At 64.9% G+C, this 27,791-nt stretch overlaps 7 protein-coding genes across 7 annotated transcripts; 4 read left to right on the top strand and 3 right to left on the bottom strand.

The window, feature by feature from the left end:
- Position 1: 1 nt before the first annotated feature.
- On the bottom strand, positions 2 to 5,013 carry CHLRE_07g337250v5 (uncharacterized protein). The gene has a single exon (XM_043064285.1). The coding sequence runs from the start codon at positions 4,759 to 4,761 to the stop codon at positions 1,093 to 1,095; it is 3,669 nt and encodes a 1,222-aa protein (XP_042922853.1). The 5' UTR covers positions 4,762 to 5,013; the 3' UTR covers positions 2 to 1,092.
- A 284-nt stretch (positions 5,014 to 5,297) lies between these two features.
- Positions 5,298 to 6,313, bottom strand: CHLRE_07g337200v5 (uncharacterized protein). The gene has a single exon (XM_001700080.3). It carries the CDS (start codon positions 6,125 to 6,127, stop codon positions 5,648 to 5,650), a length of 480 nt encoding a protein of 159 aa, XP_001700132.1. The 5' UTR covers positions 6,128 to 6,313; the 3' UTR covers positions 5,298 to 5,647.
- Positions 6,314 to 7,066: 753 nt separating this feature from the next.
- On the top strand, positions 7,067 to 10,698 carry CHLRE_07g337150v5 (uncharacterized protein). The gene is made up of 9 exons (XM_001700034.2): positions 7,067 to 7,358; positions 7,439 to 7,549; positions 7,845 to 7,951; positions 8,256 to 8,357; positions 8,538 to 8,733; positions 9,135 to 9,215; positions 9,571 to 9,708; positions 9,991 to 10,095; positions 10,314 to 10,698. The coding sequence occupies exons 1-9, from the start codon at positions 7,284 to 7,286 to the stop codon at positions 10,419 to 10,421; spliced, it is 1,023 nt and encodes a 340-aa protein (XP_001700086.1). The 5' UTR covers positions 7,067 to 7,283; the 3' UTR covers positions 10,422 to 10,698.
- Positions 10,699 to 10,753: 55 nt separating this feature from the next.
- Positions 10,754 to 13,139, top strand: CHLRE_07g337125v5 (uncharacterized protein). Its single transcript, XM_043064284.1, has 3 exons — positions 10,754 to 11,300; positions 11,528 to 11,965; positions 12,136 to 13,139. The coding sequence occupies exons 1-3, from the start codon at positions 10,770 to 10,772 to the stop codon at positions 12,679 to 12,681; spliced, it is 1,515 nt and encodes a 504-aa protein (XP_042922852.1). The 5' UTR covers positions 10,754 to 10,769; the 3' UTR covers positions 12,682 to 13,139.
- Positions 13,140 to 13,197: 58 nt separating this feature from the next.
- On the top strand, positions 13,198 to 15,212 carry CHLRE_07g337100v5 (uncharacterized protein). The gene is made up of 3 exons (XM_043064283.1): positions 13,198 to 13,474; positions 13,618 to 13,726; positions 14,097 to 15,212. The coding sequence occupies exons 1-3, from the start codon at positions 13,421 to 13,423 to the stop codon at positions 14,261 to 14,263; spliced, it is 330 nt and encodes a 109-aa protein (XP_042922851.1). The 5' UTR covers positions 13,198 to 13,420; the 3' UTR covers positions 14,264 to 15,212.
- A 299-nt stretch (positions 15,213 to 15,511) lies between these two features.
- Positions 15,512 to 20,303, bottom strand: CHLRE_07g337050v5 (uncharacterized protein). Its single transcript, XM_043064282.1, has 9 exons — positions 20,134 to 20,303; positions 19,960 to 20,048; positions 19,670 to 19,773; positions 19,362 to 19,448; positions 18,734 to 19,166; positions 18,126 to 18,248; positions 17,608 to 17,674; positions 16,539 to 17,347; positions 15,512 to 16,117 (listed from the first exon to the last, which is right to left on the bottom strand). Exons 1-9 carry the CDS (start codon positions 20,233 to 20,235, stop codon positions 16,033 to 16,035), a joined length of 1,899 nt encoding a protein of 632 aa, XP_042922850.1. The 5' UTR covers positions 20,236 to 20,303; the 3' UTR covers positions 15,512 to 16,032.
- Positions 20,304 to 20,403: 100 nt separating this feature from the next.
- On the top strand, positions 20,404 to 27,253 carry CHLRE_07g337000v5 (uncharacterized protein). Its single transcript, XM_043064281.1, has 16 exons — positions 20,404 to 20,572; positions 20,748 to 20,898; positions 21,052 to 21,145; positions 21,442 to 21,526; positions 21,838 to 21,945; positions 22,212 to 22,285; positions 22,476 to 22,558; positions 22,799 to 22,863; positions 23,101 to 23,196; positions 23,891 to 23,944; positions 24,151 to 24,207; positions 24,507 to 24,626; positions 25,140 to 25,199; positions 25,444 to 25,611; positions 25,858 to 26,364; positions 26,602 to 27,253. Exons 1-16 carry the CDS (start codon positions 20,516 to 20,518, stop codon positions 26,767 to 26,769), a joined length of 1,947 nt encoding a protein of 648 aa, XP_042922849.1. The 5' UTR covers positions 20,404 to 20,515; the 3' UTR covers positions 26,770 to 27,253.
- Positions 27,254 to 27,791: the final 538 nt, after the last annotated feature.

Here is a 27,791-nt window from a genome sequence, read left to right as displayed (position 1 = left end):
GTACGACGGCCCTGAAACTGCACAAGCCATCCAAGCGCACGGCAGCTGCAGCTCTGCGCGCCTCCACACGTGCCAGCAACAACTCACCAGTCACATCCGAGTGTGTGGCAGCCAAGTGACCCACATGTGTCCAACTGCCACTGTATGCGCCTCACCAACGCGTTGGGGTCTCCGCCAAGCGGGTCTCACAGCTCCCACTCGCGCACTTCGCGGCTTGCGCAACGGGCAGTCGAAGAGCGCGGCAACCGACCTTACGATGAATGCCAGTACAATACCTCGCGGTCTGTTCTACAAACACGTACGAATGCCGCTTGTGGCCTTGGCGGGCACCACCCGTCAATCAAGCCGCCAGGACGGCACGACCAAGTACCTGGCCTGCTGTCCTGCCCCCCCATCATCGCATAGCACCAGCACCTGCCCTGCGTAACACTACCAGTGCGCTTCCCGCTTTAAATTCAAGTCACCGTCACACATGCACAATCCGGCAACATGCAATCACAAAATGCGTTGATGACTGATTGCAATTCAAGACATGGTCGCACAAGCGCCCGCTTACTCCTACGGACATCAGAGCCTTCAAGGCCCGAACTGACGAGCGCTGCCACATGCATACGCACAAGCCAGGCGATGCATACAACCTGCGCGCACTGCTGCACCGCATTGTCCTTGTCCGAACACCATAAGAGCATGCAACCCCAACCCCACCATCATCACATTACAAGCTCAGCTATATCAACTACTTGCTTCCCCACGGGACTACGCCAACCTGCTCCGTACCCTGCCCAACTGCACCACCACATTACCGTACTAAGCAAACCCCGCCACTTCCTTGCCTAGCTGCCCTGTACATGCACGCACCACGTGAGGGCATCCGCAGCCGCTGGCGGGCAGGTAAGGACACGCACACACATGACTACTCGCCACCACAACGCAATCGCTCCTTGCCCTGATCCTGGCTAATTTTACAACATCCTGTAGCGTTACAAGCAATACCCACATGCACCATCTGATGCGCACGTGAGCACACCTTGAACAACGCCACCACGCCCAAGCGGCAGCCCGTATCCTTCAGTATATGGCGCTCCAACATCTTCAGAGTGCAATCTGCCCTGCCACAGCCTGCCAGTGGGTTATGGACACCTCAGACCCCTTCGGCGCGGCAGCCATGCCCCCGCCTCCGCCCCCGCCTCCGCCTGCCGCGCCCAAGCACGAAGTGGAGTGCCCCGCGCGCCAGTGCTCCAGCTGGCAGAGGCCGCCGCAGTAGCGCACCCCGCGGCACCGCGCGCACAGCTTGCCGCGGCCGGCGGCAACTATCGCGCTGGGCCCGTCAAGCTGCCGGCAGCGCGGGTTGCCGCAAAATGCAGCAGCCAGCCCGCTGCCGCCGGCCACGCCCACGCCGCTGCCACTCGGGCCGCCGCCAACGCTGCAGCCTCCACCTCCATCCCCCGCCGCCCCCGCCGCTTCCGCCGCCCCCGCCGCCTGCAGCAGGCTGGCCAGCTCCTGCTCCACAGCCACCGGTGACATCACCCAGGGGAAGTACTCGCCGGCCGTGGGGTCACACAGCCTCTCCACAACGCTCTCGTAGGCCTGCGGCAGCAGTATGAGACCTTTGCCCGGCGCCACTGACGGGTCCCGGAGCGCCCCCTCCACCGCATCTATCAGCGCCACCAGCTGCTCACGCCCGTGCTTCACCGCCAGCTGCCTCACAGGCAGCGCCAGCAGCGGCAGGCCGCCCGCCTCAGCCGCGATAGCCGTGGCGTCCGCTTGCGAGAAGGTGTTTCCCCCGCCCGCCCTCGGCCGGCCGCTGGCGCCCCGCCTGCCAGTGCGTGGCCCGAGCGCCTTGCCCTCCCGCACCAGGTTGCAAGCCGCCAGCAGCCGCCATGTGGACGTGAGGTAGTAGCACTCGGTGGGCGTACAGGACCAATACCCCTCCAGGGCGTCGAGCACACAACACTCCGCGAAGGCGCGGGCGCTGCTGCCGCCGCTGTCGCCGTCGCCCCTAGCACTCTCGGCGCCAGCAGCACTGGTGCCGCTGCGGCTGCCGCTGTCCGCCCACAGCTCCGGTCGCGCAGCTAGGTGATGGACGAGCAGGCTCAGCGGTCCCTCCAGCAGCTCTCTGACATACGTGCGCCGCGATTGCAGCCGCAACGCGTGCGCCCTAGGTGAAGCCGCCGCCTCTTCCTCTTCCTCTTCTTTATCCTCGTCCCCGGCGTCGGTCTGATTCTGGTACAAGTCCTGGTAAAGGTGTTGCGGGTGTTCATCAAGCAGATAGCTCGACAGCACGTCGCGCGCCAGCCGCGTCACCAGCAGCACCAGCTGGTGATCTGCGCCGCTCGCCAGCGGGCCGGCGTCAAGCCGCTCTACCGCCGCGTCCAGCAGCGCCGGCAGCCACTGCTGCACCGCCAGGCTTACAAGCCACCTATCCTGCTCTTCATGGAAAACGCCGCTGCTCCTGCCTATGCCCATGCCCGTTCCGGTGCCGATGCCGAAGTCAACGCCGCCGCCGGCGTTGCAGCTGACCGGGCGACGCGCATGCTTGGCCCACACTGCCAGTCGCGTCACCCAGCCCATCTGCAGCGGAGCGAAGCCCGCCGCCGCCGGCTCCAACGCATTGTTCAGCCTCAGGTAGCCGCTGCATGCGGGCGCTGCCGCGCAGCCCTCATCCCGCTCAAGCTGCTCCAGTTCGTCGTTGTCTATGGCTCGCCACAGGTCCAGCAGCTGCTCAAGCATTGCTGCCAAGTAGCGACTCAGCTCGATGTGCGCGCCACCCGCGGCCGGGTACACGCCGCCCACCCGCCCCGCGCCCACCAAGTACAGCTCAGGCGCCGCGCCGCCAGCGCCGCTTGAGCCGCCACCGCCGCTTGTGCCGCCAGCGCCGCCAGCGCCGCCTGCGCCGCCAGCGCCGCCTGTGCCGCCAGCGCCGCCGCTTGCCAGGTGCCGCCGCTTGCCGCCAGCGCCGCCTGCGCCGCCAGCGCCGCCTGCGCCGCCAGCGCCGCTCGTGCCGCCAGCGCCGCCTGTGCCGCCAGCGCCGCCGCTTGCCTCCAGCAGGTGCCGCGCAGCCGCCGCCAGCGTCATCACCAGCGCCGCCACCTGCAGCGGCGGCGCGGTTATCACCATCGCCGGCCATGCGCCCGAGTAGCGCAGCACATGGTTGATGGTCCCCAGCATCTGCACCACGCTGGGCGCCGCCTGCGGCCGCCGCAGCGCGCACTCCAGCGCCGGCAGCAGCCCCCCGTCCACCGCACAGCGCAGGCTGTAGCAGGGCTCCGCCTCCGGCTGCAGCACGTCAACCCGAGCGGCCCCAGGACCTCCCAAGCCTGTCCCACACACGGGCGGCAGCCGCAGCCTCAGCAGCTCGCCGATGTACGCTGTCACCTTTCCCGCCTGCCCTGGATACAGGTGACACACACGCAGCTGCGGCACCACCACGCCGCGCCACAGGCCCGGCAGCCGCGCCGCCGCCTGCGCCGGCCGCATGTGCATCAGCAGCCGGCACCGCAGCAGACACGTCACGGCATCTGCCGGAACGCAGCCAGTGGTCTCATCGGCTCCGGCAGCGGCCGGCGGTGCCTGCCGGCCACCCGCCTGGCGCCTTGGCCCCACCGCCGCCGCCGCCGCCACCGCCTCCGCTGCCGCCGCCGCCGCCGCAGCCTCCCCTGCCGCCACCTCCAGGGAGAGGCCGGGGAGGGCAGTGGCTGCCAACAAGTCGTACACCGCAGCAGGCCGCCGGCACAGCAGCGGGCACACGTGTGGAGACGGCGGCCGCAGCTGTGCGGCCTGCTGCTGCTCCGGCAGCGGCTGCTGTGGCTCGCGCGCTCCTGCTTCTCCGGCAGCAGTGCGGTGCCCGGTTGGAGGTTGGGAGATCGGGAGGTGCGCGTGCCCTTCAGCGGTGACTTGCAGCACCAACGCCAGGAGCTCCGCTGCACAAGATATGCTTTGCGTAGGCGGCGTGTCCGGCCACATCGGTCGCACCCAGGTCGCAGGCAGCGCACGCCGTATCGCCGCCATCCGAGCTGGCATGTCCTCGCCCGCTGGTCCCGCCGCGTGTGCGCCCGTTAGTGCTGCGTCCGCCGCAGCCGCCCCCAGGTTCAGGCAGCAGAGCGCCCAAACAGCAAAGACCTGCACGTTCCGGCCGCGCATCAGCAGGCGCAGCTCCGCCGCCGTCGCGACCGCCCCCGGCGGCACGCCCTGGTGCTCGTGCGGCTGCGGCGTCAGGGCCCCGAAGAAGTCGTACGGGCAGGCTCGCAGAGCAAGGGCCTGCATAGCTGCGCACAAGAGCTCCACGACCATCGTCAGACACTCCCATTTCCTCTGGGACTCAGGCTGGCCCGAGCTGCTGCCGGTGGAGGTGGGTACCGGCAGCGCGGTCGCCAGGCGCATCACCGCCGCCGTCAGCGCCTCTAGTAGCTGGCTGCGCCGCAGCGCCGACAGCAGCTCCGGCAGTGGCACCGCAGGGTCATACAAGTCCAACATGCGAAGCATGTGCCTTAGTATCTGAAGGCACGCGCTGACAGGCGGACAGCCAGCCTGCACGCTGCCGCCAGCGCGCTGCCCGCCCTCATCATCGCCCGCTCCGACAGGGCTGCTGCGCCCCTGGCCAGTGGCTTCGAGCGTTGGTGCGATGCTTGCACACACCCTTGAGAAAATGTTGAATGTGTCGGTTTGAACCAGGGCCAGGAGCAGGTTGGGAATGTTTTCGCGCTTGGAGGACGTCAGGATGAAGTCTCCAAGTTCCAGCCAGCAAGTGTGCTCTTCAGACATCTCGCCCTCACTGATACGGCGCCCCATGCTCTGATAAGCTGACAGGAGCGCCAGACACAAACTTCTGTCCGCTCGCAATTGCACTCCGGCCAGGAGGCCCAGCAGCTCGCCACGCAGCTCTGATGGGTCAGCATTCGAGAGCTCGTGCATCTCAGATATATGATGAAGCAGCTGTTTCAGTGTCGCGTGGCCCTCGCCAGCGGTTGGCGGGCATGCTGCAGCCATATCCCCAACGTGCTCGTAGCGCTACATATAATCAGCGATGAGACGAATATGTATGATAGTAACGCTGAGGGACCTTCAGGGTAACGCAGGAAAGTTTCATGGGCAGGGGGTGCACGCCGCAGCATTCCTACGCGTTGGTAGCTTGGTAGAAGCATCTGTACTGTCCACACGGCATGCGTACACAAGCCTGGCAACGCACTATACGGGGAGCAGCTAGATCGATGTCATTGATGGCACCGGTTGCTGTGCGGTGTCAGGCGGTGTAAACAACTCACAGTACAACACATACACAATCAGGGGTGCGCCTGCACAAACTTATCACTTTACACCTTACGGCATGCCTTACTCGAGCCATGGCCAGCAGTAAGTCAAACACAGGGACATATGCGCCCCAATTTGCTTCCAAGGTCTGTGATGCGAAGTGCTTGCTAGTGAATGCAGGTGATGTCAGTGCCCACTCCGAGAATCAGGCCGGAAGACTGATACCCCTCCACAGCTGAGAGGTTAGGAAGCATTACGGTACGCGGCATACGCCCTACATATCTTCTACTCACTGGACTAGGGTGGACTCTCCTGCAAAACTGCGCCTGCCAACCACTGAAGCCGCACAAATACCCCGGTACCTAAGGTGCCCTAGCGACTCCCCACGACTGCCCACACTTCACAGGCCAGTCACACCAATGAAGTCACCAAAGCTGCGGCGGCGAACAGCCAGGGTCGCGTTGCTGTTCCCGAACTCCTGGCCGTAGAAGGCCGCCAGCATCTTGAATGCATCACGTGTGAGGTCCAGCACGTCGTCCCGGGTCGCCGGGAAGTCCCCCTCTGGCGGGCGGCTGCCCACTGCCGGGTCCGAGGCCTGCGAGGGCGGCTTCTCCCGCACGAGGGGCTGCAGCGGCTCCGTGGCCCCCGCCCGGCTATTGCACATCCGCGCGTAGGCGTTGTGGCTGTTGGCTGCCACCTGCGCCGCCATTTGCTGCTGACCTGCTTCGAGCAGCTGCACGCGTGTGTTCAGCTGCTGCAGGCCTGCCTGGAGCCGCTGCACGCTTGCGTTCAGCTGCTGCTGGTCTGCCTCGAGCCTGTTGATGGCACCTATGAGCTCCTCCTTGTGGGTGGCGAACAGCTCCTCCACGCGCGCCATCATGCCCACGCCACGTCCGCCAGAACCTACAGCGATGGTGCCCTTCGCTTTCTTTTATTAAACAGGTAGCTGGAGGCCCGCTGAGGTGATCACAAGCGTCCGGAATTTCGTTTCCCGTGTTTCCAGCGCGCACACAATGGCCGACTCACTCGAAGCACTCGTTTCTGGGCGCCTGTCGGTTCAAATGACTAACCATATGTCCAGGCTACAATAATGAATTCTCAGGAGCAGGCGCTGGGGGGTCCGAACACCTTTGGCCGGGTCCCATGCAGCCTGGGCTGGATCCAGGCCGAGTTGCATACCCCCCTCCCCTGGCCTGATTATCGGGGTAAGGTGGCTAGGGCGAGGGGGCCCATCCCCAATATGTATGACAGCAACGCTGAGGGGCCTTCAGACGCAGAACGCAGAAAAGTTTCATGGGCGGCGGTTTGTGGGTGCACGCCGCAGCATTAGGTAGCTACGCGCACGGCTACGCGTTGGTAGCTTGGTAGAAGCACCTGTACTGTGCACACGGTATGCGTACATAAGCCTGGCAACGCACTATACGGGGAGCAGCTGGGGTGCGATAGTCAGTTGGAGTCCTGGGTCTCACAGGACCTCACTATGTCCCACTTTAGGCTGGCTGCGTGTCCTACTGCCTGAACGGCTCAGCGGCGGGCTCAACCGCCTAATTGCTTCACGCAGGGGACTTGGAGTTCAGTTTGGGCAAGCTGTATTTGCTTGTCCGACTGTCCTGGACCGTCCTGTACGGCATCGGCGGATGGACGTCCCCGTGTGCTGTTTGATATACACACACTCCAGTTTGGGGCTGTACTCTCGCATCACAAAGTCCTGCGGAGGGCTCACTGCTGCCGCAGGCTGCCGACTTGGTGCCGTGCGGTGCCGTGCCTCCCATTCATGCAGGGCCAGTCTCTTTCTTGATTTTAAACACCAAGGATTAATGTATCTGCACCACATCACCACATCCTGCGTCTGGCCTTGTAGCAGTTCCGCAGCGTTTTTTGTTAGCAAACCTATTCAACGATTGAAGCGCGTTCATGCTCGTTTTAAACAACGACAAACGCCATTCACAATAATCTTGCTAGTTGAGCGCTAGAGGGCCAGAAGAGCCTCAGGAGCTAAGTGTCAGATAGCAGCGCGGGAACCCTTCTCTGCAACGATGGCCCAGCCGATGGACCTGGATCCCAAGCCTCCGGAAGAGACGGCAACAAAGGGTGGATATGAGCTGCCTTGGGTGAGCGAAAGTTCACTGCCCAGCAATTTGGCGCCGGAAGCGCATCGACCCCAAACACACTCCTGCTTGCCCTGCTGCAGCTGGAGAAGTACCGTCCGCAATTCATCAATGAAATTGTGGGAAATACGGAGGCTGTGGCACGGTTACAAGTAATCGCTGAAGAGGGCAACATGCCCAACGTCATCCTCTCGGTGCGTGTCGTCCCCCCTCCTTCAGCCCTGTCGCGGGCGTGTTGGAGCCGCCTGGTAGCACGTGACACCTTCTATGCCTCATGGATACGGGCTATGGGACACCCTGGCCTTTGGATTGCTTGTGTGTGGACAGCGGTGGCTTGGGCAGTGAGCAAGCCGTGTCCGCGCTGGCATACGACCTGAGAGCGGCGAGGTCCCGCCTCTCAACATCCACGCATCCACCAATACCTTGCAGCTAACCACGCCTCAAGTGACCCGCCTCCTGCGCCTCCTCACTCCTTGTCACCGCCTGCAGGGCCCTCCGGGCACGGGCAAGACCACCAGCATCCTGTGCCTGGCCCACCAGCTGCTTGGGCCCAACTACAAAGAGGCCGTGCTCGAGCTCAACGCCTCAGACGACCGGCAAGTCGCGGTTGATTACTGTGCGCGCATGTATGTGCATGTGCTCTTCCATGCTTGATGGAATCAATAGCTGGCGCATGCCGCATGCCGCATGTGTATGGCTGCGAATGGCTGGGGAATGGAGGACCATAGCCCCGGGTGAAGGATGCTGTGCTGCAGCAGCAGGGGGCCGCGTTCACAGCCGGGGTGGGGTCACAAATCATGGCCGTGCTGCCCGCCGCTCGGGCTGCTCCCCTCGCGTGCGGCCTCGCTTGGCACCTGCCTTACCTCACACGCCACACGGCCGGCCGCAATGCCCCCGCAGCGGCATCGACGTGGTGCGCAACAAGATCAAGATGTTTGCGCAGAAGAAGGTGACGCTGCCGCCGGGCCGCCACAAGATTGTCATCCTGGACGAGGCGGACAGGTGGGGCGGGCGGGGGTGATGTTGACGTGTCCCGCACCTGGTACCCACACAGCCCCACCCCGTCCCCGTTCTCGCCTGATCCTCCTCCGCATCCAGCACGTGTCCGCCATGCATCCACCATACCCGCCCCGGCCTGCCCCGCCCCGGGCCGCCCGCCCTCCTCTTCCTGCTCCCTCGCAGCATGACCGCGGGCGCGCAGCAGGCGCTCCGCCGCACCATGGAGATCTACAGCGGCACCACGCGCTTCGCACTGGCCTGCAACATGAGCTCCAAGATTATCGAGCCCATCCAGTCGCGCTGCGCCATCGTGCGCTACACGCGCATCCCGGACGAGGACATCCTGGCGCGCATGCGGCTAGTGGCGGAGAAGGAGGGGGTGAGACGGAGGAGGGGGCGGAGAAGGAGGGGGTGAGACAGTGGATGGGGCGGAGAAGGAGGGGGTGAGACGGAGGAGGGGGCGGAGAAGGAGGGGGTGAGACGGTGGATGGGGCGGAGAAGGAGGGGGTGAGGCGGAGGAGGGGGCGGAGAAGGAGGGGGTGAGCAGAAGGGTTGCGCGCCTGGGGGCGCGGGCAGGGCAGGTATGGGGCGGGGGGATAGTTGCTGACGAGGCAGTCTTGGGGCGCAAAACAATGTGCAGAAATGAAGGCGCGGGAGGAGCCGGCACCTTGCGAGAGTTGCGACGCCGAAGCGTGCCAGCACGCGCACACCTCCCGCCGTCCCCACGCGCCGACCCGCCTTCCGCCCTGCCCACCCCGCCCCGCCCCGGCCCGCCCCCAGGTGACGTACAACGACGCGGGTATGGAGGCGGTCATCTTCACGGCGGACGGCGACATGCGCCAGGCGCTCAACAACATGCAGGTGCGCGGGGGGGGGGGTCGGGGGGTCGGGGGCTGGGGACTGCCGTATGAACAGACAGGGGCAGTGGGGGCCTAGGCGCAGGAAGCTGTCCAGCACCGGTGGGGGCCGGCTGGGCTTGACGGGGCCTCTTTCTGGGGCAGTCCTCTACGCCAGCTTCTGCGCTCCGCCCAACCACGCCAGGTCGCCAACTACCACTTCCCTCCACTTGCCCTGCCAGCCTCTCCTGCCCCCGCTCCCTGCCCTCCCCTCCCACCCTGCCCTCCCCTCCCAACCTGCCCTTCCGTCCCACCCTCCCCGCTTCCTGCCCCTCCTCTCCCTGCCCCCACCCGCCGCTGTGGCCACCGGCCACGCGCAGGCAACGCACAGCGGCTTTGGCTTCATCAGTCAGGAGAACGTGTTCAAGGTGTGCGACCAGCCGCACCCCAAGCTGGTCATGGGCATCATCGCCAAGTGCAAGGCGGGAGACCTGGATGCGGCGTACGCGGGCATGAAGGTGCGTGTACGTGTGTGTGCGGGTGCGTGGGTGGGGGGGTGTATGGGTGTGGCTGTGTGAGCGTGTGAACGTGCACCTGGTGGCTGGCGATGCAGGTGCTGGTTTGGCAAGGGCAGGGGCGGCGGCGGTGGCTTGCTGGCTCGCCTCGTCCCTGCTGCTCCCTGCCTCCCTTCCCACACCCCCGTCCCTTTCCGCCTGTCGTTGTTCTCAATCACGTAAGACACACAAAAACATAAACACACACGCACACACAAACACATAGACCCCCATGTGGCCGCGCAGGAGCTGCAGGACATGGGCTACAGCCCCATGGACATCATCACCACCGTGTTCCGAGTGGTGCGCAACGCCGACATCCCCGAGTTCCTCAAGCTGGAGTACCTCAGGGTGAGGCGGCGGCGGCGGCGGGTTTAGGGCCACACCGGTTGCACGGCGTGCGCTGGGATCGGGAGTGCTGAGCTGCCTGTGGCCTGATAAGGCACCGTGGTGTGTACGGTACCGTAGTTTCACGTTGACGGCCGCGTGCGTCCAGCGCCGCTGTGCCTTGCGGTTGGATGGCTGCCGTGCACGCGGACCCGCCACTGACGCGCCGCTGCCCGCCGCAGGAGATTGGCTTCTGCCACATGCGCGTGTCGGAGGGCGTCAACTCGCGCCTGCAGCTGAGTGGGCTGCTGGCCAAGCTGTGTTCCAAGACCCTCATCGCGGCGCGGTAGCGGGCGCACAACGGCATGGCGCGCGCACGCACGGGCATGCAGGATGCAGCGTAATGGTTGGGAGTGTTGAGGCGGCGTTCGGCGGGTTGTTTTGGAGTACGTTGACTGGTGGGGAGGGGGACGAAAGGTGTGGAGGCCAAGGGCGGGCAGGTGGAGAAGCGCAATTGAGCCGGACAGGGGGGTAATTGACAACGAGGAAATGATGTGTGCGCGTGTTTCGGCACAGGATTTGGCGCACAGCACAGCGTGTTGGCAGTGCGTGTAACAAAATCATCCTATTGCATACATGCCAAGGAATGGAGGCCTGAACTAGCAGCCTTTCACTTGCAGTCGCGCAAACACTAGAGGATGGTGCCTGCCGCGGCCACAATAGCCCCGCCAAGCTTTGACCGGTCATTCATTCTCTTAGAAGAAGAAGTACAAGAACTCCTGGCCTCAACAGCCGCACTTGAGGCAGACCTTAAGAATGTTGAGCAGCAGGTCGAGGTCGCAGAACGCCGGCGCGTGGAGGCAGCAGCGCGACGAAAGAATGCAGAAGAAGCTCGCGAGCGCCACGTCGCGGAGCTAGAGGAGGCCCAGGAGGAGCTGCGGGCGGGGACCTGGCAGCCTGCTGGCGGGGTCACAACCGAGGGGGATGCCGAGCCCTTGCCCCCCGCAGCAACCGTTGAGGTCTCCGTAGGCACGACGAGCGTGAGTCTGGCGGTAACAGCAAACTCGGAAGCCCCATCAACACGGGGAGGCGCAGCGTCAGGGGATGCGCCCACCGCTGCCGCTGGCGTGGGTGACGCTACAGCGGGCGTGCCGCTCCAGCCCTTGACGCAGCGCCAAGTCAATGAGCGGTGTCGCGGTGTGCTGCGACTGCTGCGTGACATCAGTGAGGTAAGTGCTGAGTCCCAGCTGGCGGCTGAGTAAGGTATCGTACCGGGCACAGTGGACCAAGGGCTCGGCACACAGTTCTAGTTCCGGTCCATCCTTGTTTGCGGTTTCTCCTTCCCGCAACGTCAACCCCTAGCCGAGTCACCCACACCACCACCGCCAATCACCACCGCCATTATCACCATCGCCACCGCTCAATACCACCATCACAACCAACGCAATCATACCAGGCCAGCCGCTCCATGCCGGACCGGGACGAGGCCTTCACCGCGCTGCTACGGGACTCGTACAAGGGCCTGCTCACCGCCCTCAAGGCCGCCATACCGCCCAGCAGCAACAACAGCACAGCAGGGGCAGGGGTCGGGGCAGGGGCAGGGCCCGGAGCAGGGGCGGCGGCAGCAGGCGGCGGGGGTGGCGGAGGCGGGTCAAATGGCGGCCGGCAAGGGCCAACGTCGCGAGGCCAGGGCAGGAGTCAGGCCGGCGGCGGCGCTTCAACGGCGGCCGGCTCAGCTGCAGGAACACCACGGCCAGAGGCACCGTTGGCTGATGGTGGGGCCCAGCCTGGCACTGGCAACAGCACTGGCGGGGCGGCGGTGCTTAACCGGGAGCCGCTGCAGCGGGCAGTGGCGGCCAAGCGCCTGTACCAGCAGCAGCAACAGCAGTTGCGGGTGGGTGGCAGCCGCGGGTGTGATAGCGAGGGCGTTGTTACACCTCGCCGTTAGACGGTGATTAGCTTAGGAGAGGCTGGGCCGGCAGGGACTATGCTGCTTCGACCACGCAAAGGTCTACCTTTTTGCTTCTCCTCACAACACCCTCGCACGCCCGCGTGCATGCACAGGCCGTCCGCTCTCGATCTGCCTCCCCGCCCTCCGGGCCCGGCACGGCGCTCTACTCCGGACTGCCGCCGCTGCGCGTGGCACCCGATGGCCAGGCGGCAGCGCCGTCAGTGGTGGCGCCAGTGGCAGGCCAGTCCGGAGCTGGAGGAGTGTCCTCCCGGGCGGGTGCTGCCCGGCAGCTACAACCACGACAGCAGCAGCAGGATCGGCCGCAGGCGACAGGTGCGCGCACGTCTGGGGTTGGGCGCCCATCGGGGTCGGGGGCAGAGGCAAAGGCGGGGGTAGGGGCAGGGGCAGGACCCGGCACGCGTCGCAGCAGCGGCAGCGGCCGCGAGGCTGGCCGTGCAGCCGCATCGCAGCAGCTGTATGAGTCCGCCCGGGGGCCAGCAGGCGCAGCCATGGCGCAGAGCCTGCTGCAGCCGCTGTTGCAGCCTAACCCGGATGATGATGCTGTCGGCGGGCCCGACGAGGAAGCTGACTGGGACTGGCACTGGCAGGAGGCTCAGGCGGAAGCAGTGTTGGAGGCGGCACAAGACGAGGGGGCCTGAATGCATGAACAAGCTTCGCAAAGGACCATGAGCGGCTGCAGCAGAGGGCGTCGAGATCCTGGAAAGCTGCGGACAGGTGGCGGCCAGCGTGGAAGGACAATCGCAGCGGGCTTTTGGACGTGCCGCTGAGCTGGCGCCAGATGCGTTGGTTGGTTCGTTGCGAGGTACTTGGCGCCACGGCAGCACCGGCCGTGTTTGGGTTGGTTGGGTGCCGCTAGGCAGAGCATTAGTTGGTGTGTCAGCGCGGCATTTGGGGGGCTACCGTCACCGATTACGATGCTGAGCGAGGATGTGTGTGCGGACCTTGGAGCTGACCACCTTGCTGCAGCGCCGTCGTTGGGCGCGATGTGTTTCTGTTTCATTTCTGTATGCTTGGAAGTGGTTTACGTCCGCGTGTGAAACGCGTCAGCGTTTCTGCGGTGTCACGCGGACGTCGGATCGGTCACCTTTCGAAAGGGCCCCATATAAGACGTCGCCCTCGCCTGCGTCATCATACTTATTCTTAAACTCGGGATACGCATACACAACATCGCAAACACAATATACAAGCAGCGCACGCGACTGCCAGACTACTTTCAGCTGCGTCCAGTCGACTTCTACCAACTCCCTTCGTCGCACTCCTCGCCGTCGCCCGACGTCTCGTCAAGCTCTCTGACTCCCATCCTAGCTCCTCTACCTCGATAATCTGAATCAGGCGCGTAAGCCCTCAGCTTTCTTGTCTTACGTCAAACACATTCCGATGGCGACCAAGGCAATTATGGAGGTGGCTGCCGACGCTGCGCTGATTGGACGGGTAAGCTTGTGTGCAGCTGTACTGGGCGCAAGTACTCAACGCCTGTTGCACCGGACCGCGAGGCCATCACAATTGTTCCTTTGTCGCCGCGAGGCGTCGTCAGCTGCTGACGTCAAGTCCTGACGTGCCCCTCTGCCTTGCAGTATTTCGGTCGCGCTGCCGCGGCCGCCACGGCTACGCGCGCTGCTGCTTCCGTTAACATGTCGACCAGCGCGGCGACCCGAGCCTCCTCGACAGGCCCCACCACCGAGGGTAAGCCTTGACAGGAGCTGGGGTTTGGGGCTGTCGTGACTAGTCAGGGTCACCAACGTTTAGTATAGCTAGGGTTTTCCTCCTCCAATTGACCGCGCGCTTTCCGGTGGCGACCGTTCCGCGGCGTCGGTAGCCGGCACCGTGGCGTCCAGGCGTAGCGCACCGATGTTTTTTGTGCGGCCGGAATACCCCGTGGTTGCCTGCCGCGGGTCAGGCTGTTGCGAGACCGGTTAGGGCTTTGACCTGGTGGCCTTGCCGCGGCCCCCCGGTCCAGCGGATGACGGCGGATGTGTGAAGCTTCACGCGCACGGCACATCAGGAACTCACCGGACCTCCCCCCCTCCCATTCGCCCTTTCCGCCTCTCCACAGGTGACGGCCCCGGCGTGCGCATCGGCAGCATTCCGTCCGCCGTGGGCGCCCTGAACCTCTCCGCCAGCACCTCGGCCAGCGCCGGCTCTGTCCGCTTCATGAGCATGTTCGGCGGCCACCGCACCACTGACCCTGTTACGGCGGAGGCCATCGCCAAGTACTTCTAAGCTTGCGGCGTACGTTCCGAGGCAATAGCTAAGGGGCCGTGCGTCTGCGCATCTTGATGACAGCGCCGCGCCTAGCGCCTGGAGGTGGTTTCAGCATGCATCTTGCGGATGTGGGTCGGAGGCGCTCGAGGCGCGTGCGTTGATGTGGAGCAGCCCCAGTCGCCCGCAACCGATAAGCTTAGGGCGATTCTTCTAGGGCACATGGCTTACCCAGTAAATATAGGCGTACTTATTCTTCGCAGTGTTTGCCCGCGCCCATGCTGGGGCTTGCGGTTGTGTATCACCATCAGGACCGTTAAGGACAAAGGTTTGTCCCGGCTAGGAACGCGTATTTGGTGTTCGCCGTTGCTACGTCCTGCTTGTTAGTAGGTAGCGACGAAGAGTGTGATGTGGCCACCTAGTAGGCCTATGGTGTTGCTGCTGAGAGAAACGGTGGTGTGTCATGTCTGTGGAGAGGCACTGACGGACTGAGAGATTGTGACTCGCTGTGAATCAAACAAGCATGTGTCATGGTGGGCAAGTGATGCGGAGGAGTGATGAGTTGGCTTGCTCGTGGGTTCGAATGGCATTGCGGATTGGGCATGCCCCCGGACTGGAGAACCCTAATGACCGGACACCGGACCAAGTTACAGTGAAGATGCGTGATAGGCCGATAGGGTTTGTGCCGCAGTGGGTCTGTCGGACACAGTCACAGGCAAGGGCGATGGTCTGTACGATGTGTTAGTGACGAGACGGAGCAAAGGCTTCTGAATTCATCATAGAGGGACTTTGATGGGGTTGTAGCTTTAATGCCTGATAGATTCATGTGGGATGATTCTTCTAGGAGTGGGGCATGGTGCACCTGGCGAGTTGCAAGCACGGTCGGGTTGTGATGGTGAGGCGCCAGTGACCTCAACAGCAGGCAAGGCGTGGTTGAACATCTGGATTCATCCTGTAACCATACGATAGATTGCGAGACACCCGTCTGAATATGGTATGGCAAAGGCGCTCGTACGGTACGGAAACGGGAAGTAGGCAGGTGGTGGCTAAAGGGATGGGGTGAACATGACAGGTGGGTGTCTGGGTGATGGCTAGGGGGTGGGCTGTCAGGGTGAACAGGTGTGCGGGAGCCTGTCGCTGTCAGGGATGCGAGGCCACAAAGCCACCAAGATGACAACAGCAGCGCTGCAGCGCGCGGTGGCTGATGGAACGGCGGCACAGCGCTGACTGCGTCAGATTGACGCACAAGGCCAGCGAGAGGAGAAGGCATCGGGTTACGGATATAAGCATGTGCTTACGACAGATTGACAGCTGTGTCCCATCGCGAGACATGACAGCGCGGCACTTATCATTCTTGGTTGCGTTACGCACAGAAATGAACATGGAGGACTGGAGCAGGCCCTTCTCCACCGCAACCGCCTCTTGACAACCCACCACACGCACACCGCTGCGCCACTCCTCCGCCCTCCGCTGTCCGCACTGCACCACACCCGCACCGCCACCGGCAAACAAACGTCTCCACCAAGCCAAATAGAAGCCCAAGCCGCCGTACGCACCTCATCATGCCAAGCCAACCTGTGTCTTACGCCGCAGCAGGCACCCTGCCTGCGCATCCCATCTCGTCCCATTCGCACAACACTTGCACAACCATGCCGCACCATCCCCATTGCACACCAGCGGCACGCACATGCCATACATCGTACAACTCCTTTGCCCTTTGCGCTTTCCTAGCACATACACGCGCGGTTGCGCTAGAATCCCCAGTTGTCACGCCTGAAAAGTCACGTGTCTCAGCAGTTTGTGTGGTACAGCGCCACCAGCTGCTGCAGCGCCACGGGCGCGCGGCACAGCGGGCACTCCGGCTTCTCGCCACACCTGCACGACAACGGGCGGGCGTGTGTCAGAGAGCACAAGGAAAACAAAGCGCAAAGACAGTGGCGGGCGTGTGTGTGTTTGTGGTGATGGGAGGGGGCGCGCGGGGTTGAGGGCCTGTGGGGGTGAATGCGCAGCAGGCTTTGTGCGTCCCCTGCGCAACATCCGGGTGCCCGCAACACGCCGAGCCTGCACCTGACCCCCGCGCACGCCTTGCCACGCAAGAGCCAGCGGCCAGCGCTAGCCCCCATCCGCTCGCCCCGTCCGCCCGCCGTGTCCGCTGTGCATACCGTACTGCGGGCCCTGCTACAGCCCAGTAGGTCTGTCCCCATGCCGCCCGCACACCCCATGCCATGCATGCTGCGCCCTCCGCTCCCGCCCCCCACCCCCCCAGCATCCCCCCCCGGCACAAGCCCACACGCACCAGGTCGCGATGCAGCTCCAGCAGAAGGTGTGTCCACACGGCGTGCTGGCCGGGTGGCTCTTGGGCGACAGGCACAGCGGGCACTGCCGCAGAGATGTCAGAACCGGAATCACCACCGCACCCGCCGCCCCTGCCGCTGCTTTCCCTTCCGTTGCTGCTCCCGTTGCTGGCTGCGCGTGCACGGCTGCTGCTCCTGACGCCGCCTGGTTGGGTTGCGCACCTCTCCCGCGGGTTTGCGTCGGCAGCGACGGAGCAGCAGCGGCAGCCCCGGCATCGGCCCCAGGCCGCTTCAGACCAAACAGGTCAGCCTCCCAACCGCCGCCGCCGCCGCCGCCGACTGCACCATCAACATTGCCCGTTGCGCCGGGAGCTCCAGTTGCCCCCTGCTCCTGCTCCTGTGGCGGCAGCGCCTCACTCGCATCCACCCGCTCCCAGCCCTCCCCAGCGGCGCCGCCACCGCCGCCGCCGCTCCCAGTTGAGCGCCCGCCGCTGCTGCCGTGAGCCTCCGTCAGCCCTCGCGTCGCCGCCGCCGTTGCCACTTCCGAGCGGCTCACTTGCCCGCCAACCCCCGCCGACGCGCCGCCAGTTTCCAAGCCGTCCCGTACGGCTGCTGACGTCATGTTCAGCTCGTCCTCCTCTCCGTCATCGTCGTAACCGTCCAGGAATACGGCAGGCTCGTCCTCGTCCGCATAGCGTTGCCGTACGCCCGCGCCACCGCCGGTGCCGCTGCCGGCCTCGCCGGGCAGGCCCTGTTGCTGCCGCCGCCTTGCTGCTGCCGCCACCACGGCCCGCTTCACGGCCGCCCGTGCCTGACGCGTGTGCGTGTATGCGTGTGTGTGTGTGGGGGGGGGGGGCGGCGTTGGGCGCAGTAGGGGCGTGAGGTCCTTAATTGTGACGCCAACGAGCTAATGAACCGTAGCCTGCCTGCCTGCCTGCCTGGATGCCTGGCTGCCCACCCGCCCGTCCACGCCGCCTAGTGGCCGCCGACCCGCTGAGCCCGTCAACAAGGCACCTGCCCTGCCCGGCAGTCCACACGGCCCCAGCCCCAACCTCCACCCCGCCCGCCCACCTGCACCGCCGCCGTCACGCCCAGCTGCAGCCCCAGCAGCAGCCCCAGCACCCGGTAGGAGGAGCGGCTGCGTGCAGGGAGTGTGGGTGCGCAGGTGTGTGTAGGTGCGTTTGCACGTGTGCGTGTCTGTGTGTGTGTGTGTGTGTGTGTGCGTTTGCGTGTGTACAAAAGCACACAGAGACGCATGGTAGAGGCCCGTGCGCTAGGTGTGCGCAGCGTGGGTGCTCGTCGGGCCGAAGCACGGGGGCGAGGGAGCTGAGGGAGCAGGTGTGAGGGTGGCTGTCCACCATGCTCCTCGTCCTTCTCTCAGCTTGAATGCCCAGACACGGCCACCCACCGAACCGCCGCGCCCAAGCGTAGACCCCTTCGGCCCCGTCCCCACCCCCACCCCCAAGCACTATCGCTTGCAACTTACGCCTCTACCTGTGCTCCGCTCGTGCAAGCTTAGTTTGGTTAAGTTTGGGCTAGTACTTACAACCCCCCTCCCGCCTCCACCTCCCTCCCTCCCCGCCGCTCACCCCGCCAGCGGCCGCATGTTGGCGCTGTACCTCACTCCCGCCAGCCTGTGCGCCAGGCCGTAGTAGGCGCCCGCGCCGTAGAACAGCGCCAGGTGCAGCCGCCCCAGGTACACCAGCAGCGGCCTGCGTGTGTGCATGTGTGTGTGTGTGTGCGTGTGTGTGTGTGTGTGCGTGCGTGTGTGTTTCATGTGTTGTGTGTGTTCGTGTGTGTGTGTAGTTCATTCCGATCCCAAAATTAAGCAGTGCCAACCCAGAACCCATAGAACGCGGAGGAGACGGATATGCTCGTGTTCTTGTTCCGGGGGCAGAGGGCGCGTGTGCTTGTGAGTAGAGGGAGATGACAAGCGCGCGCGTGTGTGTGCGTGTTTGTGTGTATAGGTGTGTGTGTGTGTGTGTGTGTGTGTGTGTGTGTGTGCTTTCGTGTGTCTGTGTGTGTACGTGTCGCGCGCGTGTGTACGTTTAGTAAGTACACGGACGGCACGCGTGGTCACACGAGCTAGCCAGTGCTGCGCTGTGCTCAGTGGAAGCGAGCACACGGGCAAACTGCGCTTCTTCCACAGCGTGCACACGTGTGCGCCTCCCCACGCCACGCCCCTGCCTGCCCGCACCTGGCTCGCGGCCACGCCAGCACCAGCGCCCGCCACCACCGCGCCCGCCGCGCCGCCGCCGCCGCCAGCAGCACCCGCAGCCACGAGCCGCCTCTCCCGCCCTCCCCTGCACGGCGCCAGCCAGGCCCTGACCCCGCCGCCAGCCGCCGCTGCTGCTCCGCCGCTGACGACCCCGGGCCCGGGCCGGCACCGTCCGCCTCGTCCGCTGCTGGGCCCCACTCCCCTGCAGCTCCTGCCGCCTCCTCCTCCGCGCGGACCCCCGCTGCCGGCCCCGGAGACCACGACTCTTGGCCTGTGACGCCCACTTCCCTGCCCGAGGCGCCAGCCGCTGCCAGCGCCTCAGCCTTTCCAGCCTCAGCTTCTGCCGCCCCCGCCGCCGCCGCCTCCATCTCCTCCGCCATGGCCGCGTCCTCGGCGGCGCTGTCCAGCCTACCTGCGGCGGCACAGGCGCGACATACAAGCCCTCCGCGTTCGCAAGATAACGTGCACACAGACAACAAATCCCCGCGTCCATACATAAGTACACATGGACAACAAGCGTAAGCCTAGCCTGAGCACAAGCGTGTGCCTTGCCTGAGCACCCGCCCCTTCTACGCCTCGCGCCTCATCATCCGGGCTGGCCGCTCACCTGCCAGTCGGTCTGCGGCGTAGGGCCCTGCACTGAGCAACGCCGCCAGCAGCAGACGCCGAGGCAGGCTGGGCGCACGCGCATCCACTGCGGCACGAGTGGGGTAGTGTGTCAGGAGTCGGTCATAGTGCAAGCCAACGGGCAGCGTCTCCCCCCAGCCCGCCCCACCACCAGCACCAGCGCCACCGTAAGCGCCATCGTCAGTGCCATCGCCCCATCACCACCACCATAGCCAAGCTCCAAACCCGCAGCCAGCCAGTCCACCCGCCACCCCGCCACCCCTACCAGACCAGCTCCGCCCCACTCACCTGCTGCCACCTGGTCAATGCCGCAGTACTCCTCCCCCAGCGTGGCCCGCCCTAGGCCCGTGGTAAGGCCGTGGTACAGCGCCGAGGACAGAAGCTTCACCTCCCTGGGGGGGAGTTACCGGCATGACGCGATAGCGCGACACGCCGAAAGAAAAGTTAGTAGCGCACGCGCAATGGGGGGGAATGTGGGTTTACCACTGGGTAAAAGCACGAAAGGTCACACGATACCCGTGCCGGACGTGTCCCTTGCAGCCCCGTGCGCGCTGCGCCGCTGCGTGTGCCGCCCCCACCTGGCGTATTGCAGCGCGCGGAACGGCCCCAACAGCCGCCGAGCCACCTCCCTGGTCGCCTCCAGAAACTGCTCAGCATATGTGTCGTCCTGCGGTGGGCGCGAAGCACACCGTGCCAGGTCGGCATCCCCACATTTGGCATCCGGACCCGAACCCTGTCGAGTCGCGGCTCACCTTTTGACTTGCTCGAACCATGTCAGGCTGTGATGCCGCTAGCAACGACAGCGAAGCCGCAGGCGGAGGCTGCGCCGAGGGCGGAGCTGGCGCCTGCGCCATTTTTGGCAATTGTGCACGCTAATTAGCGCAGTATATTTTACTATGAGAGTAATTACAATAAGTAAGTCTCAGAGGAAGGAAAAAGCACTTGACTGGAATGAAGGACGGCTTTGCGACGACGTCATGCGCAGCACAACAAGATGACTCGTATGCAAACCTAACTCTAGTATTTACGACTAACGCAACACGATGTGGGGCCGTAGTCCGCTTTAAGCGCCAGCATAATCGTCTGTTTGGCGCGTCACCTGGCCCTTGACCTGGTTTCCATAAGTCACCGCAAATGGGCGGCGTTGCGGACATAGCGAGACACTTTGGCCTCAAGGCAGTCTACGTCTTGGTGAGCCTGTTGGCGCACACCTTCTGGGGTAGGGCTTGGATGCAACACCCGTCACCCGTCCACCGCGGCGACACACTCTGGCCCATCTTCCCCCGCCCCGCCTTGTCGCTTGCCCCTTGACCTGCGTCCTGCTGATAAAACGTGCGCATCGTGCCCCTAAACTGAATCTGACAAGGTCGCGTGGGGAGTGACACGCGTGCTGGAGGAGGGCCGCAAACGCTTCATGCGGTCAAGGCGCCGGCGCAGCGAGGAGACCGGGGCGGGCACGGCGGAGGCGGCGGCGGCACCACCGCCGGGAGCCGGAACCACCGCTGCCGCCAGTGGTGGTAGGTTTGGCGCGTGCACCTGGGCGGATTGGCAGGGTCCTCGTGTTTCACTGCCCCTCCCCCTTTCGTTCATGTTTCGGTTCGTAAGAGACACTCATACTCGGTAGATTGCGTTTCCCCACAACACCGTGGTTGCACCTGGTGTCGTTGCAGGCACGCCGCCGGGGCGTAAGGGCGGAGGTGGAGGCGGCGGGCGGTACCGGCTGTACCGCAGGCCGTTGGCGGAGTACACGCCTAGCAACCCGGGGTGAGAACGGAGGGCGCACGTCATGACGGGGCGGAGGCGCACGGCGGGGCAGATGGCACGTGTGCACAGCGTCAGGGCGCTTGAGGCCCACTGTAATGTGGACAGTGTATGCAGGCTTATACATAAAATGACGCGGGTAGCCTTCTGACCACCCCGCTGCGTTCTGTGTGGTCCACACATCAGGCAATGACGGGCGTGCTCACACCGCACCCACCACACTCACCCCCCCCACACACACACACAGACACAGACACTTACACACACCCCGCCCCCGCCGCCCCCCCCCCCGCCTGCAGCTGGCTGCGTGAGGCCGTGTCGTACGACCCCGCGGCCCTGGCCACCGACCTGTCCTGGCAGTGCCCGCTGCTCATACAGTTCCTGGTGCGGGGGGAGGCGGGTGCAGGTGGGGGGGAGAGAGTAGCTGCCCATCAGGGTGTGTAGCCGTCCGTGTGGGAAGGAGTCATGCGGGTGGACGCACCCGATGGAGAGCCGCGCTGCATTGCATTCGGGAGCGTGGGCGCGCTGGGTAGCATGATAGTTGGCCTGGGCGTGTACATCACTTGTGTGGCAAGCATTGCGATACATGCGGTCGCGAATCTGCAACAACAACAACAACACGCAGCCCATATATCAAACATCAATGCCTCGTGGTCGGTTGTGCACAACCGTTGTTGCGTGTGTGGTTCCTGCAGGCTAAAATGGCGGGTCAGTCGGGCAGCCAGCCCCTGGCCCCGGCGGCGGTGCGGCCATCGGCGGAGGCAGCTGCCCCGGGGCCCCTGGGAGTTACGCTGGGCAAGCAGGTGCGTTGATGGCTGCGTGTACATACGGCTGTCAACACACAAAACACACAGCAGCATACGGGTTGTGGACGGCTTTGCTTCGGCCGCAAGCGCAGGGCGCTAAGGGCAGGGCACGATACCAGCAAGCACGGCCGCGCGCATAGGTCTGCAACCCCCCTCCTCGCCCGGCTCGTCGCCCGTATGCGGATACGTTTGCTTCCAGGTCGCTTCTCAGTCTTTGTTGTCAAGAGATTGCTGGGAAGCAACCCCGCCGCCCGTGTGCGCAGGCCCGCAAGCAGCTGTTTGCGCTGGAGCCCGAAGTGACCTACCTCAACCACGGCAGCTACGGCGCCGCGTTCAGGTAGCGGGCACGGATACAAGCGAGGGACTTTCTTACTTGCATTCTCGGGCGCATTGTCCTAGCTAGGTAGGCCCCACAGACTGAGCTACTGTGATCGGCACGCGCCTGCCCGAGGATAGCGATGTGTATATGTGCATGCACTTTCATCCAAGCTTACACCCCTCAACTGATTTATTTGGATCGCTGTCAGGCTGGCTCTGGAGGTGCAGCAGTGGTATCAGCAGCAGTTGGAGGCGCAGCCGGTGCGTTTCATGGAGACGGTGGCGCTCAAGGGTGAGAGGCAGAGGCGGGGGGGGGGTGATGTAAATACCAGCCCAAACTAAACCAAAACCAGGGGGGTTCAGGAGGCGGTGTCGGGTGTGTCCTTACCGTTGGGGCGGCAATGTTGCAGGGACGTCGGTTGCTGCACTGTATGACCGGGCACCGTTGTAAACATGGCTCTGTGGTAGGGCTTGTCGCATCCTCGATGCCCCGTTGCTTGATGCCTCCACAACCTTCACGCCGTGCCCGCAGCTCTGGTGGCGGCTGTGGCGGATGCGGCCCGCTTTGTGGGCGCCTCGCCCGCAGACGTGGTGCCGGTGGGTGCCGTGGGCGCGAGCGGTGGATGGGAACCAGCGGTTGTGTACCTGCAGATGTACCCAGTGTGTCCAATGTGCCGCTGTTGGCATGTAGGGTCCCGATGTAGCTGCCTTTCGGAAACAGGTCCTCCGCCTGCGACCATGCCCTGCCTTTCTGCGTCCACCGCGCGGCGCGCCACGTGGCACGTCGTGCCGCCTGTCCCCCCCATACACACACACCTCCTTGCCCCGCACCAGGTGACCAACGCCACCACCGCCATCAACGCGGTGCTGGCCGCTGTGCCGCTGCGGCGCGGCGACTGGGTGCTCATGTTCAACACCACCTACCCCGCGGTGAGGGGGGGGAGGGGCGGCGGTGAGGAGGGGGAGGGGCGGCGGTGAGGAGGGGGAGGGGCGGTGAGGAGGAGGGGGAGGGGCAGCGGTGAGGAGGGGGAGGGGCGGCGGTGAGGAGGGGGAGGGGCGGCGGTGAGGAGGGGGAGGGGCGGCGGTGAGGAGGGGGAGGGGCGGTGAGGAGGGGGAGGGGCGGTGAGGAGGGGGAGGGGCGGTGGTGAGGAGGGGGAGGGGCGGTGAGGAGGGCGAGGGGCGGTGAGGAGGGGGAGGGGCGGTGGTGAGGAGGGGGAGGGGCGGTGAGGAGGGCGAGGGGCGGTGAGGAGGGGGAGGGGCGGTGGTGAGGAGGGGGAGGGGCGGTGAGGAGGGCGAGGGGCGGTGAGGAGGGGGAGGGGCGGTGGTCAGGAAGGGGGGCGGGGGGGAGGAAGGGGGGCGGGGGTGACGAAGGGGGGCGGGGGTGAGGAAGGGGGGCGGGGGTGAGGAAGGGGGGCGGGGGGGGGAGAGGCAGACGTGGTCTCTTGTCGCGGACTGCCTGGCACCCTGCCAGCATCGGGCGTTACCGGGTGCGGCGCGCAGGCAGATGTCGCATGTATCGCACTGTTTAGACGAGGGAGACGATGGTGGCGTGGCGGAACCGAGTGCGACAGAGCGAGGGTACGGCGTGACCCTGTGTGCGTGCGTGTGTGCGGGTGGCGCACAGGTCAAGAGCACCATTGCGCGGGTGGCCGCGGCCGCAGGGGCCAGCGTCATCGAGGTGCGTTTACTTCTGCGGGGTTGTATTATTTCCGTATGCGAGGCGCTCACAGTCGGCATTGCTGCTCTCCGGTGCCTTCGGTGTCTCGTGCCTTCGTGTTGTATCGTGCAACTATTGACGGGCTCGCCACGACTGGGCTGTAGGTGTGGTCAGTACGGTAGGCAAGGCATGGCCTGCGTGTCCTCCACTCGTCCTTGTCCGCACAGGTCACCTTGGGTTTGGAGGAGTTGCAGCGGCCGGCGCTGGCGGTCGGAGCCATGCAGGTGTGTATGTAGGGGATGGGTGGGGCAGTCGAAACAATCCTCAGCAAACCGAGATTCTCCGTCAGGAGGGGGGGGCGGCGGGGCCCAGCCTAGGCGGGCGCCGACGGGTGAGGTATGACGGTTGGTCGAGTTCGTGTCGCATGCGGTTTTACAGCAGGTGCACACGCCGCTCGGATCACTAGGCAGTAACAGCGCAATACCACTGCCGTCGATACGCCTATTGACAACCTGCGCATTTCCCGCCGCTTGCCCCGACCACTCCACCTGCTTCCGGCCTGTGCCCTCTCCCCCTCCCCCAGTCGGCATTGGCGGCGCTGGGTGGCGGCGGGCGGCGTGTGCGGCTGGCCGTGTTGGACCACGTGGCTTCCTTCCCGCCGCTGGTGATGCCGGTGGTGCAGATGGCCGCCGTGCTGAAGCAGGTGCGGCGGCATATATGGCTGCAGCGGCTGCGTACCTGCGCAGGCTCTGAAGTGCTCTGCTCTTGTGTGGGAAAGCCGGGTATGATCATGCTTGTCTAGTGTGAACTGATGACCGTTGGGCGTTTACACACATACACACATACACAAACACACACACACACACACACACACACACACACACACACACACACACACACACACACACACACGCACACGCGCGCGCGCGCGGAGCTCGGACTTAGCGGCCAGGAGTAGCGACGCGGAGCTAGGAATCGTAGGAGCGCCTGGGCCTCACGGTACCGTGAGCACATGCATGGGTTTGCACCCTTAAGAGCGTGTGGGCACTAACCCCCCCTCGAGGTTAAGGTAGCGGGGGTTGCGCGATGTCCGGTCGGTAAGACCGGCGGCTCACAGCAGCAGGTATGCGAGGTAACTTCAGGTCGCATACACGGTCTTTGCGCTGTGTTTCCCTTTGTGCTTTTAACACACGCGCGGATACACGTACATTTGCAGGTGGGCGCCACAGTGGTGGTGGACGGCGCGCACGCGGTGGGCAACGTGCCGAACCTGCAGGTGCGTGTGCCACTGCCGAGCACAGGCACCCCGATCCCAACCTGCCGCGCCCGCCGCTGCTTCATGTAGTGGTCGTTGTTGCGTGCTCCACATGAGGTGGTGTTGGTCTTGATGTGGGTCTGCGGCAGCCCGCGATGTCCTTGCGCGCCGCGCCTAGGCGGCGCAAGCGCACAGCGCTGGCCTGTGTGACACTGACCCCGCCCGGCCCCCACGCTTACCTGCACGCCTGCCCTTCCCCCGTCAGGTGCCGGCTCTAGGGTGTGACTACTACACCACCAACCTGCACAAATGGGGTTGCAGCCCTAAGGGCGCGGCGCTGCTGTGGGTGGCGCCCGGACCGGGGCCGGAGGCGGGCGGCTGCGAGCGGCAGGAGGCACTGCGGCCGCTGGTCACGTCACATGGCTTCGGTCTGGTGGGTTGCATGGGTGACATGCGGGGGGGAGTTTGTTGGAGTTAGTAGGGCAGATGAGGGCTGCGTGGAAGCGGCACGGGAGGCCCGCTGTTGACAATCTAGGTCGAGCCGGGCACCAGTACTGCGGGGCCGACCCGCTACCGAGTTGCCTGGGCTGGTGAATGCTGGCATGCACCGACTTCCATGGCGTCTCATATTCGCATTCAAGCCTGCTTGTGTTCATAAGGTGCATGTGCGGGTGCGCAGGGCTTTCGCGGCGAGTGGCTGTGGCAGGGCACGACCGACATGTCGTCGTGGCTTTCGGTTCCGGCGGCGCTGGCCGTGCTGCGGGCCCTGGGCGGCCCGGAGCGCCTCACAGCACGCAACGCAGCCCTGGTGGCAGACGCCGCCGCGGCCATGCGGCGGCGCTGGCAGGCCGCCGCCGCCGCCGCCGCTGCCGCTGGGAGGGCGGTGGCGGCTGCGCCTGCCGCTTCCGCGCCGGCAACCACCGCCGCCCGAGGGCGTGTGAGTGGCAGCGGCGCTGCTGGTGCTGCTGCGGCTGCTGCTGCTGCTGCTGCCGCGGCGGCGGCTGTAGCAGGGTCGCAGCCGGATGAGTTGCTACAGCTGGGCGGTGGCGGCGACTGGGCGGCGGGCGGCGGCGCGCCGTGCATGGTGGCGGTGGAGCTGCCGGCGCCGCTGAAGGGCTATGCCGGCTGCGGCGCGGCGGAGGCGGTGGCGCTGCAGCGCTGGCTGCGCTATGAGCGCGGCATCGAGGTGGGCTGGGGCGTGTGGGCGTGTTGCTGGTGCCTGCGGGTCCATGGCTGGCTGACTGGCCGGTGCGGGAGCGAAGGCATGCCGCGTGTCTGACGAGTCTAGTTTCGCTTCTGGCGGCCTTGGTGACAAGCTTCGCGTGCCCACAGGAATCCAGGCAATGATTTTGCACGTAGCACCCATTTGACCTGCTTAGTGCACGTGTGCATGACGTACCTTCAATTCACTCGGCGGCCGCAGGTGCCAGTGGTGGCCGCCATGGGTCGGCTGTGGGTGCGGCTGTCGGCGGCCGCCTACAACGAGCCGGGGGACTACGAGGCACTGGGGCGGGCGGTGGAGGAGCTGCTGGTGCCGCTGCCGGGAGGAGGAGGAGGCGTGGCGGCGGTGGCACCTGTTGTAGCCACCTAGCAGCCGGCGGCAGGCGTTGTGTGTGGAGGGCCGGAGGGGCTGGAAGGGGGAAGGGCAAGGGGCAGTGTTTAGGATGCGAGACCCAGAGGCGGGCGTGGTGCGGTCGTGCGGTGCAGCGGCACTGCTACCGTACTCCAAAGTGGCATGTGAGGATGTGACCTCATGTGGGGCCTGCGTGAGGGATGTTGACGCAGGGTCGACGCCACCCCTGGCCGATGTGCGGGGCCTTCAGTTGCGTCAGCACAGTCGCTGTTTGAGAACTGCGGGGGCCTCACCGCCAGCCCGCCGCCCAAAGCCTTGAACTGGACTGCCGGACCCCGGCGATGCACTGGAGCAGCCTGGTGGCATGGGGGGCGAGGCCGAGGGCTGGAGACCTGGAGGCTGGAGCATTGGGAGTGCCGGCGGCCGGGCTGGGGCAGTGGGGCCCTCACAGCATCTGATTTGGTCTGCATGCTTGCGTCCCCTCTTGTAACGTCGCAAACATACCAAACCCCTCCCCCAATCCTACCCCTGTTCCTTTCTCTGGGTGTGTGGTGGGACCGTGGTAAGGCAGGTTGGTGAAGTCCCGTAGGGTGCAGCTGACTCCCAAACCCCAGCAGATGGCAAACAATTCACAGTCTGCCCGCCCAGACGCTGTCAGCGCGCCCTATACGGCTACACTTGAAGTCGAGGCACCACCCAAGGACCTCGCGCTGCACTGCACAGTTCTCAGGGACAAAGGGAGGCTACCCCTGCTGCGAGGACCGGTCTGGCACCAACGCCGCCGGCACCCCTGCGAAGGCGAGGGCCCCAAGCAAGGGTCGCCCGGTCGTGCCCCTTGGGGGTGTTTGCATAGCATATATACAGGCAACATTGGACTTCATCCATGAAGAAGGGTCTCGTCGCTATCGTGGGGAAGGGTTTCGGAGCAAGTGTACGCCCGACGACAGCTCGGTTTCGCGGCGGGCGACGTTTCCTTCCAAGAGTTTGTTCTTCATATAGGCCGTTATGATCCCTACGCGCTATAAGAATGCAACTGGGGA

The sequence above is a fragment of the Chlamydomonas reinhardtii genome, chromosome 7 (assembly GCF_000002595.2).
Source record: "Chlamydomonas reinhardtii strain CC-503 cw92 mt+ chromosome 7, whole genome shotgun sequence".
NCBI lineage: Eukaryota > Viridiplantae > Chlorophyta > Chlorophyceae > Chlamydomonadales > Chlamydomonadaceae > Chlamydomonas > Chlamydomonas reinhardtii.
This window is presented reverse-complemented; position numbering and strand designations above follow the sequence as displayed.

Excerpts from the sequence above, each read along its gene's own strand:
- CHLRE_07g337200v5 (XM_001700080.3), bottom strand. The coding sequence starts at position 6,127 with ATGATGGCGCGCGTGGAGGAGCTGTTCGCCACCCACAAGGAGGAGCTC.
- CHLRE_07g337150v5 (XM_001700034.2), top strand. The coding sequence starts at position 7,284 with ATGGCCCAGCCGATGGACCTGGATCCCAAGCCTCCGGAAGAGACGGCA. Across the intron at positions 9,709-9,990 it reads CGGCGTACGCGGGCATGAAG|GAGCTGCAGGACATGGGCTA; the intron begins GTGCGTGTACGT and ends GTGGCCGCGCAG. Across the intron at positions 10,096-10,313 it reads TCAAGCTGGAGTACCTCAGG|GAGATTGGCTTCTGCCACAT; the intron begins GTGAGGCGGCGG and ends TGCCCGCCGCAG.
- CHLRE_07g337000v5 (XM_043064281.1), top strand. The coding sequence starts at position 20,516 with ATGGGCGGCGTTGCGGACATAGCGAGACACTTTGGCCTCAAGGCAGTC. Across the intron at positions 20,899-21,051 it reads CACCGCTGCCGCCAGTGGTG|GCACGCCGCCGGGGCGTAAG; the intron begins GTAGGTTTGGCG and ends GTGTCGTTGCAG. Across the intron at positions 22,559-22,798 it reads GGAGACGGTGGCGCTCAAGG|CTCTGGTGGCGGCTGTGGCG; the intron begins GTGAGAGGCAGA and ends CCGTGCCCGCAG.
- CHLRE_07g337050v5 (XM_043064282.1), bottom strand. The coding sequence starts at position 20,235 with ATGGCGCAGGCGCCAGCTCCGCCCTCGGCGCAGCCTCCGCCTGCGGCT. Across the intron at positions 18,249-18,733 it reads CTGGCGTGGCCGCGAGCCAG|GCCGCTGCTGGTGTACCTGG; the intron begins GTGCGGGCAGGC and ends GCACACACGCAG. Across the intron at positions 16,118-16,538 it reads TGGAGCTGCATCGCGACCTG|GTGTGGCGAGAAGCCGGAGT; the intron begins GTGCGTGTGGGC and ends GTTGTCGTGCAG.
- CHLRE_07g337250v5 (XM_043064285.1), bottom strand. The coding sequence starts at position 4,761 with ATGTCTGAAGAGCACACTTGCTGGCTGGAACTTGGAGACTTCATCCTG.
- CHLRE_07g337100v5 (XM_043064283.1), top strand. The coding sequence starts at position 13,421 with ATGGCGACCAAGGCAATTATGGAGGTGGCTGCCGACGCTGCGCTGATT. Across the intron at positions 13,475-13,617 it reads ACGCTGCGCTGATTGGACGG|TATTTCGGTCGCGCTGCCGC; the intron begins GTAAGCTTGTGT and ends TCTGCCTTGCAG. Across the intron at positions 13,727-14,096 it reads GACAGGCCCCACCACCGAGG|GTGACGGCCCCGGCGTGCGC; the intron begins GTAAGCCTTGAC and ends GCCTCTCCACAG.
- CHLRE_07g337125v5 (XM_043064284.1), top strand. The coding sequence starts at position 10,770 with ATGGTGCCTGCCGCGGCCACAATAGCCCCGCCAAGCTTTGACCGGTCA. Across the intron at positions 11,301-11,527 it reads TGCTGCGTGACATCAGTGAG|GCCAGCCGCTCCATGCCGGA; the intron begins GTAAGTGCTGAG and ends CAATCATACCAG. Across the intron at positions 11,966-12,135 it reads AGCAGCAACAGCAGTTGCGG|GCCGTCCGCTCTCGATCTGC; the intron begins GTGGGTGGCAGC and ends GTGCATGCACAG.